Source organism: Dryobates pubescens, chromosome 11 (genome assembly GCF_014839835.1).
Source record: "Dryobates pubescens isolate bDryPub1 chromosome 11, bDryPub1.pri, whole genome shotgun sequence".
Taxonomy (NCBI): Eukaryota; Metazoa; Chordata; class Aves; order Piciformes; family Picidae; genus Dryobates; species Dryobates pubescens.
Window position 1 is genome coordinate 8,315,827 of NC_071622.1, and position 12,222 is coordinate 8,328,048.

The following is a 12,222-nucleotide window of genomic DNA, read 5'->3' on the forward strand; positions in this document are numbered from 1 at the left end:
CCTCCCACAGCCCCAGCCACCACCATCACCTCTGCCACCTTCCCAGCGAGCAAAGGCTTAAGGGAGAGCAAGCATATTGTGAATCAACCCAAACAGCCTGCAAGCCAGGACACTCCAGACCACAGGGAGGGGTGAGATTTCAGACTGAATGCAGTAAGAAGGAAAAATTCAGAAGACTCCTTTGCAAACATGAACCTGTCTCAGCAGAACACTTCCTTTTCACAATCAAACAGGACATTACTCAGATCCAGATTAAACGTGTGGCCTCTGCCATGGACAGATAAGGTGTTCTTGACAGCCTGCAGTACAGTGTACATCTTAGAAAGTGAGGGTCTGTGCTTCTACCAGGAGCAGCATGTCTGAGGCATTGGGGATGCCACTGTGTGGAGACGGGCAGCTTTCACCAGGGAGTTCAGCTCAGCAGAGCCAGGGGACTGCACAGAGGGGAAAGCAACCCCAGGCACATCCTTGGGCCTGAGGCAGCGGTGAGGGGCTGGGTAGCCTGCCCACATGGAGGCATGGAGGAGAGGCTGGTGATACACATCCTGCAGAGGTACATGACCAGGACATTGTTACAGGGCTTGCAGTAGAAGAAACCCTAGCTTTGACTCTCCTTTCTCAGCCATGGAAGTAGGGTACAAAAAGATCCCTTTGCTCTTCAAATACCTGTACTTCCCAAGCTTCCTGCTCCAGGCAGGGCTACTGTTTGATTCCAAGGATTTGGGCAGCTCCAGGCTCATCATCTCAAACCTGCTTTCCCCGCTTGCTTCCCTCTTGGGGAACCCTTATGGGGCTGTGTCTAGAAGGAAAATGCCTCAGGCCTGCAGCTGTACTGGCATCACTTCTGTTGCCCTAGGGCAAGCTCTCCTCACCCAAAGCTTTACTTTGGTCCACAGTAGCACGCACATCAAGCCATCTGCCTGCATGCAGGATGTAGAAAGCACTGCTGACCCCACCTTATAGCACCAAGAACACTGTCCAGAACAGGAGACATGCCCAGAGAGAAGCACTGGGACCTGGGGAGAAGAGGCGTGCTGCACTCCCCTGGACACGCACGCCTGGAGGGAGAGCAGGGCAGCATCCCCAGCGCTCGTCAGGGCATCTGCGTCGGAGACCTGAGTGCTCCCTGTTCTGCCCCCCCAACCTTCCTTCTCACCGAGTTGGGGGTCAATGGCGCTCCTACTACATCAATGATCTGGTCCTTGACATCTCCCTTGCCCTCCTCCATGCTGAGCCCTGCCTGGCCATCCGGATGGGCGCCTTCTGCACTGAGGGAGCCAATACTGCCAGCCTTGGCCAGGGCCTCATAGCGGTGCCGTAACATCTGCAGCTCGTATTCGCAGTTGGCGAAGGCTTGCTTCAACTCGTACAGCAGCACCAGGTCGCTCCGCAGCTCATTGAACATCTGCACAATCTCCTCTGTCGGCATAGGGTTGAGATCTAGGGAGAAAAATGGGTTCTGTTAAACACCCAGACCTGCAACCCCACAACAGCAGATGCCTGTAAAGGTCCTGGCTGGCCATTCACTCCCACAAAGACACACAAGGAGCCTCACTCCCACCACATGGATCACGTGCTGGCTGAAGACCTATTATTTCTAGGCTGTGCTTTGGCTCTGACCAAGGACTAAGGATGAACGTTTGGGACATGGTTTAGTGGTCATAGTAGTGTTGGGCTGACAGTTGGACTTCATGATCTTAGAGGTGTTTTCCAAGTTTAATGATTCTATGAAAGCCCAGGACTCAAAGTGAAAGATGATGGAAGAAGCAGATGAAACCAGATGACTGAACCCTGCTACCCATTAGGTCATACAAAGGGAACTCAGACTTGGAAACAAGTCCTCACACGCTGCTGAAGACAGAAGAGCTCCTGCTGTTTCCTACACCTCCACCAACAAGAGGTGGACAGGCTGAGCTCCTTTGCCTCTCTTGTTGGTAGGACTGAGGCAGAGAAGTGCTCTGCTGCTGTGTTACTGACATGTTTTAATGCAGACCTGAGCTGCTTGCAGCAGAGTCTGGCAGATCACTGCCCCACACCTTGCATTCTGCTGCAGTCCATCACCTGTGCACAAAGTCAGAAAAAGCTGCATGTTCTGGAAAATAAAAGGATGAAGCTCTCTGTGTTTGGCTTGGTATTACAGCAGTAGCCCTGTGTCCACAGGGCTGCCCTCACGACCCCTTCCCGCTAGCACTGTGTTCACCCCCACAAAGCCCAGGAGTGTTTCCGCACTCTAATGCGGAGCAGAGCTGGAGCACCAGGGAGCCCTGAAGATGCCTGTGTTTTGTAAGGCAGGAGTGGCGAGTCAGGAACCCTCCTTATCTCTGTGGAAAGTGAGCTCTAAGAGGCACTCCTTCCCCAAGGCTTCCCCAGCAAGCAAAGAAGGTAACTGGCTTATTTTTAGTGCAGAAAGGGGAAACCACCCTGGCTGGGCCACTTCCACCAGCCACATAAGGCCTTCAGAACTGCGCGCAGTCTCTGAGGAGACGACGTTATCAATCCATAAACCAGCTGGCCCAAAAACCTAGCAAGAGTTAACAGAGGCAGTGCTGGAAACAGGCTCAGTAATCTCCTGTAAATCAGCAATGAGCCTTTTTTGATATTTTTTTTTCCTTTTTTCTTTTCTTCTGTTTTTAAAACTCCCCCCAGCCACAGCGGGGGAAAAGGGGACCATCAGGTGTCTAATCAAGGGGCACTGCATGCTGGGACTTGTAGTACCTGCAAACTGTACCCACTGCATGGAGGGCAGCAGCTAGCCATGGGCTGCACTTCCCCTCTAGCTAGGAGCGAGTGGGTACTGCACACGTTACGTGAACCCTTCTTTCTGCTGCTAAGACACTGGAGTTCAAGAGTGCGGGGGGGTGTTTACTTGCCTTTCAGCAGAGATGCTCCAGATTTTCACACAGCAGGCAACCTATAAAGGGGGGATGAGCAGTCCCAGGCGCATTTTGGACTTGCCACCGAGAGCAGTAAATTAAGAGGAAACGAAGCTTGAAAAGAAGACAGGGCAGCCCTGAACAATGCATATGCCGTGGCCACTAACACACTTAGAAGTACCTCTCCTGGCAAGGCTGAGATTTGCCTGCCTAATACTGTGCTGCTTCTCTTGATGGTTAAAAAGGGCCCAAACAAGAGAGAAACAAAGGCTCTTTTAAAACATTTTTCTACTGGGAGGAAAAAAAAAAAGAGCCCTGTGCATCTTGTTCTGGCTTTTACCCTCTCTCTCTCTCTCTCTCTCTTTTTTTTTTTAAACACATAAAATATTTTAAAAACCATTCACATACTGTTATTCAAGAAACTGGCTGTATTACTAGGGGGAAAAAATAGCCCATCTCGAGAACAAAGGCTAGCTCTGTGTGTCTCTTTCTCTCTCGCGTGCCCCCTTTACTCACCTACTCCGAGTTCCATCAGCATCTGCTCCAGGGCTTTAATCTTCTTCTGTCCCACCGAGCTTGGCAGTTTCATCTGGAACACAAAGGTAACAGAGCCACACAGCTCAGAGATAGCCCTCACTCACAGCCGTCTAGTTCAAAAGGCAAGAGAGCTTTTCTTTTTATAGTGCAGGGGGAACAAAAAAAAGAAAGGGAGAGAAAGGAAAATCAAGTGGTGAGAGAGGGAGACAGGGGCTGAAAGTTTTCTGACTGGGTCCGAGGGCAGGTATTGAAAAGCCCGGTCGCGATGGCTTTTATTTTCCCTCTCGTGTGTGTGCAAGACACGCTGTTTTACAGCTTCCATGTGTCACTGAATTAACAACAAAAGTTCTTCTTGGCTTCAAACCCTCTCCCGCGGTGCCCAGCCCATCAAAGGGCTCATTTACACAGCAGCTAATGTGCAACGCTGCCCTACTTTATTCGCTTTAGCCGGCCTGATTAGACTCATGCGCTAACAGACTCACTTCTCCTTTTACCTGCTGAGCCCCAGACCTGTGGGATTCATTTACAGAGCAGGCTTTATAACAAAGGGGAGAGACAGAGAGAGCACAGTTACTTGACTGGCGGAAGTGTGAACACACATTTACATCGGAGCTAAGGGGCTAGGTGAGAGAGGAAGCATCAGATGTGAGCTATGAAAGGGAATTGGAGCTGGCCAGGAGAGGAAGAATGCATACACTTAGCAGGGTCCTTCCTCTGCATTCATTTGGGCTCTAGCAGGAGTGCTAGCTGCTCAGACCAAGCATTTATTAGATTACAAGCAGCACAAATGGTGCTGGCACAATATGGCAGGGAGAAGAGGTTTCTGAGCCCTGCAAATGTACCCAAGAATGAACTAAATCACTTACTTTCCTCAGCAATGCTAGAAAACAGACCAGGAAAGAAACAACCCTTGACACCACAGTGTCAAACACCCTCCTGCACACAGGCATAGGCTGTCCTTCCACATCCAGATGAGCTCATACCTCCACCTGAGGATCAGCATCACCAGTCCGAGCTGCCCAGCAGGCCACTTGGCACTGAACAGCCCAGAGGCAAGAGCATCCCACAGCCATCCTGCACACCACTTACTGGTCACTAGTACCTACCAACCAAACCTAACACTGGATTAGGAATGACTTGAAGGAAAAGCCATTTTTTACTGCACCTCAAAACTAGCCTCTGAGGTGAGCTCACCAGAGGGTCCCATCACTACCTTCCTTACAAGCCACAGGCTGAAGTTCCCCAGAACAGACAGCCCAACATGACTCTTCCAAATCAGGCCCATCTTCTCCAGTGTCCACTGCCCCAACACACAAAAAAAGCCCCAACTAAACAAACACACACACCAAAAGAGACCATCTGGAACTTCTTAATGCCTCTGAAGGCAGGAGCACTGCACACATATCCATATGGTGAAAGACCCAACTTTAACTGAATGTCCCAACAGCAGCTCCACTACCCCAATGCAGAGCCTGCTGTGAAAATTTGCCTTCCCACCACGGAGCTCCCCAGGGTATGCAGCATGCAATGAGAAGCACCTAGTCCTTTTGCTGGATATTACCACAACCATTAAGACTCCAGCAAAGCCATCAGGAAGGCTGTCAGAGGTGGATTTCTAAGAAAATAACCTGATCCAGAGGATCAGAAAGGAGACTAGGAGAAAAGGAAAAACCCTCCTTGTGCAAACAGCCAGCACAGGTAAGGACTGCAGCACACCTCTGTTCTTTTCTGTACCCTGAGGGTCTTTGGCTTATAGCTGAGGTTTGTGCATAGCAGTCAATTTCATACTTCAGAAACTGAATCTTTACAGTTGATCACAAAATGATTGTTTTAGCAGAAGAAAGGCTGCCAAAGGTACCAGGTATTTGGGTTTAAGTCAGCTCTTTGGTCCCCGGTTTTAACTTGAGCAAAATCTCACTAAAACATGTTTTCCCAGAAGGCTCTGCACAGGCTTTGCAGAGAAGCAGCAGGACAGGGTAGAACCCTGAGATAAGGAAGTCCAAACCACTGGGACAGGGACTGGTTCTGTTTATTTGGTGGATGCAATGCTGCAGCCAGCAGTGGAAAGCCAAGGAAGGAAAGGTCACTTAGCACATCTTAGCAGGGCACAGAATGGGTAGCCTGGGGCACTGGAAAGAGATTTCTGAGGCCTTGGTCCAGAAAGATTCCCTGCCCCACAGGGCATTTAAAATGGTGACTTACAGGTTGACATAGTCAGACAGTGCCAGCCTTAACTTGTAGAACTCAAATTGCTACCAGAGGCCAGCATCTCCTCCTCACTGAGGAGCTCTGGACACACAATCCTTGTGTGATTATCACAGCCCTGAGAGACTGTCTTCCCTCCTGCCCCTAACACTGATAGCACGCTCTTTCTGGCTACGGGCAGGATTCCCTTCTGTTAAACACCAGCTGGCAAAAGCATGCTGTACTTCAAGCCAGCTTCAGGAACAAAGAACAAGAAATAGGAAAAGCTCATGCTTGGCTAGGCTAGCCAAGACCTCCTTGTCTGGGTTTGTTGGTCAGAGGAAGAGCACAAGCTTTTCTCCTAGGAGGTTTCCACTAGCTCGTGGAACTAGCGGCAACACAAAACCTGGCAAAGCCTTCAACTGTGATGCTACTCCCCACAGGATTCTGGTCAAGGAATACCAAACCAAGGTCTTCCCTGACACTCCAAAAGAGGATGGAGGCAGGACAAATTAATTTAACTTCAAAGAAAGGAATGCTGGAGATGCTCAGGAGGCGCAGGGCTGTGAGTTTAGTTTAAAAACACATCAATTAAGCTTCCTTTTAATTCAGGCAGGAGGATCTGGTCTGCAAACAGGAAGGCTTCATTGGTTTCTCAAAGCAAGAGTATATTTTAATTTTGCCATCATTAAGAAAATGTTATGATTTATGTGGCTGCTGTCAGACTAATATCTTTAGAATTTAGCTGGCTAAGCCAATTCATCTCTAAGACTGATGAAGGCTGATTGCTCTCTATGCAAAATGTATTAAAACTAAATGAGCAGTCTATTACTCAAATGCTGCTGATAATCTGTTAGCCAGGGTCCGTTAACTGGGCTGGTGCTAGCAGGAGACAAGCCTTCACGCCCTGCACAGCTCTGATAAGCCCAAGCTTACTTCAGCAAGCCCTTCTTTGTTTGAGGCTTTGAAATAGCCATCCAGAGATGCACCCAAGTGCTGGAAGCAGCATATCACCTGCCCTCATTCCCGAGGAAGGAGATAATCTGCAGGAGCAGAGGTCCCAGCCAACGGCACAGAGCAAGCTCTCTGCCTCGAGATGCCTGCATTGGGATGTGTGGTCTCTGTAGGCCATATCTGTGTGTAATGAAAGCACCACTCAGGGCAGTATCATTGCTTACACCACGGCTCCTGGCATCTTAGAATAAACCAACCAGGTTGGAAGAGACCTTCAAGATCATCACATCCAACCTATCATCCAACACCACCTAATCAACTAAACCATGCAACCAAGCACCCTATCAAGTCTCCTCCTAAACACCTCCAATGATGGCAACTCCACCACCTCCCAGGCAGCCCATTCCAATGGACAATCACTCTCTCCGTGTAGAACTTCTTCCTAACCTCCAGCCTAAACCTCCCCTGGCACAGCTTGAGACTGTGTCCTCTTGTTCTGGTGCTGCTTGCCTGGGAGAAGAGACCAACCCCCACCTGGCTACAACCTCCCTTCAGGTAGTTGTAGAGAGCAAGAAGGTCTCCCCTGAGAGCCTCTTCTTCAGGCTAAGCAACCCCAGCTCCCTCAGCCTCTCCTCATAGGGCTGGTGTTCCAAACCCCTCTTGGTGTTGTCATGTATCAAGTCCTCCACAGGGGCTGAGGAAAATTATGTCCCTCAAAGAACTCCAGCCAGCAGCCACAGCTTCTGAGGTGAATGGCATTTGCCCTTTTCTTTCCTTCCTTATACCAGACTATTATTGTTATTTATTATCTTTAGAGTCCCTACATAATAATAATACCTGGGAAACAGATTGCTCCCGTCAGAAAGCTGATTAGACAGGATTTTTGAGGTTACTATATTTTGGATGCTCTTCTCCTCTGACAGCCTCTCCCCACAGCCCTCTTTGCAACACCAGCCTGCGTTTATAATTACGCCGGCATCGCTTTTGATTTAAGGACTGTAATCCTTTGTCCTCGCCATAAACAACCTGCATTAAACACAGGAACAGCATCTACCAAGAGAAAAATAAATAAGGAGCTACAGAAAATTGTGTGAATCAACACAATGAAGCCACAGTACCACAGCCTACCTATGCAGAGAGAAGCCTCATGTCAGTGCCATGGACAGTGGCACTGAGTGCACCCTCAGCAGGTTTGCTGATGACACCAAGCTGTGTGGTGCAGCAGACAGGCTGGAGGGAAGGGATGCCATCCAGAGGGACCCTGACAAGCTGGAGAGGTGAGCACAAGTCAACCTCATGAGGTTCAACAAGACCAAGTGCAGGGTCCTGCATCTGGGTCGAGGCAACCCCAGGCACAAATCCAGGCTGGGCAGGGACTGGCTGGACAGCAGCCCTGAGGAGAGAGACTTGGGGGTGCTGGTGGAGGAGAAGCTCAACAGGAGCTCTCAGTGTGCACTTGCAGCCTGGAAAGCCAATCAGATCCTGGGCTGCATCAGGCAAAGTGTGGCCAGCAGGTCAAGGGAGGTGATTCTCCCCCTCTGCTCAGCTCTGGTGAGACCCCACCTGGAGTACTGTGTCCAGTTCTGGAGCCCCTATTACAAGAGGGATATGGAGGTGCTGGAAGGTGTCCAAAGAAGGGCCACGAGGATGATCACAGGGCTGGAGCACCTATCCTGTGGGGACAGACTGAAGGAGTTGGGGCTGTTCAGCCTGGAGAAGAGAAGGCCCCGAGGTGACCTAATTGTGGCCTTCCAGTATCTGAAGGGGGCTACAAGAAGGCTGGGGAGGGACTTCTCAGGATCTCAGGTAGTGATAGGACTAGGGGGAATGGAATGAAGCTGCAGGTGGGGAGATTCAGGCTGGAGGTGAGGAGGAAGTTCTTCACCATGAGAGTGGTGAAGCCCTGGAATGGGTTGTCCAGGAAGGTGGTTGAGGCCCCATCCCTGGAGGTGTTTAAGACCAGGCTGGACAAGGCTCTGGCCAGCCTGATCTAGTGTGGGGTGTCCCTGCCCATGGCAGGGGGGTTGGAACTAGATGATCCTTGTGGTCCCTTCCAACCCTGACTGATACTATGATACTATGAACTGATCCTGGGACGCACAGCCTCTGCCGGCATGCACTTGGACTGAGAAGCAGAGAGCACACCAGCACCAACCCAGACTGCTCTTCCCTGAGGGACAGCTGCTCAGGGCTAAGCAGCTTCAAAAGATGGACAGAGCATCCACCACGCTTTCACAGCAGTCAGGAAGCTTGTGGTTGCCTCTGAGCAGTTCAATTTCTACAGAGGGTCTCACCACAGAGCACCCTTGAGGTTTTGAATGATGCAGGAGTTTTATTTCATGTGTGAAACATTCTGCCAACAAAACCTTGCTAATTCACACTAATGACTAGGAGACCTACTGCAAATTAATTGCTAATTGGCAAAATTCATTCAATGAACAAACATGATAAGAAATAACTGAAGAGGTAGCTTCCCCAAACAGACTTGGTTCATTTATTTTTGTGTGCCATTCGGCTTTCATGGTTTATGCTGGCACTTCTAATCACAGAATCAGTCAGGGCTGGAAGGGACCACAAGGATCACCTAGTTCCAACCCCCTTGCCATGGGCAGGGACACCCCACACTAGATCAGGCTGGCCAGAGCCTCATCTGGCCTGGTCTTAAACACCTTCAGGGATGGGGCCTCAATCACCTCCCTGGACAACCCATTCCAGGGCTTCACCACTCTCACGGTGAAGAACTTCTTCACCTCCAGCCTGAATCTCCCCACCCTCAGCTTCATTCCATTCCCCCTAGTCCTATCACTACCTGAGATCCTGAGCAGTCCCTCCCCAGCCTTCTTGTAGCCCCCTTCAGATACTGGAAAGCCACAATTGGGTCACCTTGGGGCCTTCTCTTCTCCAGACTGAACAGCCCCAACTCTTTCAGTCTGTCCCCACAGGAGAGGTGCTCCAGCCCTCTGCTCATCCTCATGGCCCTTCTCTGGACACCCTCCAGCATGTCCATATCAAGCACAGCTGCAAATGCTTTTGAGTATATTTTGGAGGAGTTAGGAAGTCTAAGTAATAGCAGAGCCTACAGCACAGTCCCCTGTTGTGTCTTACAGCATCTTCACCTGGCAGGTAGAGACTGTCACAGTGATCTGCACTAGGAATGGAACAGGTCTGCAAGATGTACAGAGATTCAGCTAGGTCCCATGTGTGATGATACATCCCACGTGTGAGGATACATACATGGCCACCTTAAATGACCTGCTCTCACGTTATTGCTTTCTTCATAAATGCTCCATTTCTGGTGCTCTTTACAAAGCAAAAAGATAATTCTTTTTTAAATCCCAATTCTGTGCTGAAATCTTTCCTTTGGTCTATCACCAGAATAGAATAGACCAGACCAGGTTGGAAGAGACCTTGAAGACCATCACATCCAACCCATCTTCCAACACCACCTAATCAACTAAACCATGCAACCAAGCACCCTATCAAGTCTCCTCCTGAACACCTCCAGTGTTGATGACCCCACCACCTCCCTAGGCAGCCCATTCCAATGGGCAATCACTCTCTCTATGAAGAATTTCTTCCTAACCTCCAGTCTAAACCTCCCCTGGCATAGCTTGAGACTGTGTCCTCTTGTTCTGGTGCTGGTTGCCTGGGAGAAGAGACCAACCCCCACCTGGCTACAACCTCCCTTCAGGTAGTTGTAGAGAGCAAGGAGGTCTCCCCTGAGCCTCCTCTTCTCCAGGCTAAGCAACCCCAGCTCCCTCAGCCTCTCCTCATAGGGCTTGTGCTCCAAACCCCTCCCCAACTTCGTTGCCCTTCTCTGGACACATTCCAGCAAGTCAACATCCCTCCTAAACTGAGGGGCCCAGAACTGGACACAGGACTCGAGGTGTGGCCTAACCAGTGCAGTGTACAGGGGCAGAATGACCTCCCTGCTCCTGCTGACCACACTGTTCCTGATGCAGGCCAGGATGCCACTGGCTCTCTTGGCTGCCTGGGCACACTGCAGGCTCATGCATACATGGGGTTTAAAATGAATCAGTGGTTATTTGGATATTTCACATGGACTCCCTTCCAACCTTGGTGACACTGTGGTACTCTCCCTGATGCTGCATTTCATTTTATTTTCAATTTGAGACAATCTTTTCCTTAAGGAAAATCTTTCCCAATACCTCCTCACATCTGACCTGTGTCTGTACAGCTATAAACTCTGGGTTTATGCAGCAGCACTGGCATTGCTGTTCAGCACTGTCCTAGTCAGCTCACTGACATTGAAAACCACCTTCTGCATGGATTTCAGCAGCAGGAAAACTTTCTCATTATGAATTTTCTTCATGGACATCTTTAGAGTACTGAATTGCTTAGTGGGTTTCTGGGAAGCAGTGCTAAAGCTTCAGATGAATAATGTTTTTTTGCATTTTCTGGCTTAAGATGGGGAAAGAAGGTCAACCCTTCCCTGACTGCATGGCTCTGCTGTGCAGAAATAGAGAGCCTCCACTCCTGCAGAGTTTCAAGACTCAAGGAAGGAAAGAACTGCACTAAGTACTTTAGCCTTAGAGCTCTGGACTTCAAAAACAAAAACATAAACCAAACAAAACCCAAACCCCAGAGAAATTCCATTTCAGATATGAATGTGTACATCCCTGGAAATCTGAAGTGCTTAACTGCTCAGAAGGGAAGTTCTGCAATGGAAGGCAGATGGGCAAATGCAATGGAAATATGCAAATGCTAGAAAAGTCTGAAACTGCACAGATTTGCTCTGCCTCCTCAAACATAAATGCTTCCTCCTGCCCCAGCTTACAGCCATGGACCCCATGTCTTATATCAGTGCCTGCTGACCTGCCAGACCAAGACTGAAGATCAATAAAAACAGAGTCACACCACTATGCCATCTCTACTGTGCAATGTAACACATGAAAGAGCCATCACTCTGAAATGGACATGACCATCATCTTGCTCCATCAATGATGCTAAATAGCAGGAGCAGGGAGGTCATTGTGTCCCTGTACTCAGCACTGGTTAGGCCACACCTTGAGTACTGTGTCCAGTTCTGGGCCCCTCAGTTTAAGACATTGAGACTCTTGAACACGTCCAGAGAAGGGCAATGAGGCTGGGGAGAGGCCTTAAGCACAAGTCCTGTGAGGAGAGGCTGAGGGAGCTGGGATTGTTTAGGCTGGAGAAGAGGAGGCTCGGGGGAGACCTCATTGCTCTCTACAACTACCTGAAGGGAGGTTGTTGCCAGGTGGGGGTTGGTCTCTTCTCCCAGGTAACCAGCACCAGAACAAGAGGACAGTCTCAAACTGGGAAGTTTAGGCTTGAGGTGAGGAGAAAGTTCTTCATAGAGTTGTTAGCCATTGGAATGTGCTGCCCAGGGAGGTGGTGGAGTCACCATCCCTGGAGGTGTTCAAAAAGGGATTGGACATGGCACTTGAAGCCATGGTTTAGTAGTCATGAGCTCTTGGGTGACAAGCTGGACTTGATGATCTTTGAGGTCTTTTCCAACCTTATTGATTCTATAAACCAATCTTTTAAGAAGAAAATATTTCTATACTAACTCATGTAAATGGTTGGTTTGGAGTGAAGTTAGAGAGATCTCATAAACTGCCAAATCAACTGTGCAAAAATGCAAATGCTGTACTTGAATCCTCCCAGTAAATTAAACTAGTTTTATTTGTTG

General features: G+C 49.4%; 1 protein-coding gene across 1 annotated transcript in view; it reads right to left on the reverse strand.

The window, feature by feature from the left end:
- The window catches only part of DMAP1 (DNA methyltransferase 1 associated protein 1), a 34,998-nt gene continuing 22,776 nt past the window's right edge, over positions 1 to 12,222 (reverse strand). The window contains exons 9-10 of the mRNA XM_054165197.1: positions 3,390 to 3,462; positions 1 to 1,440 (exon numbers count right to left, since the gene is read on the reverse strand). Of these exons, the coding sequence (XP_054021172.1) occupies positions 1,094 to 1,440; positions 3,390 to 3,462 (420 nt within the window). The 3' untranslated portion in view covers positions 1 to 1,093. The remainder of the gene's footprint in view (positions 1,441 to 3,389; positions 3,463 to 12,222) is intronic.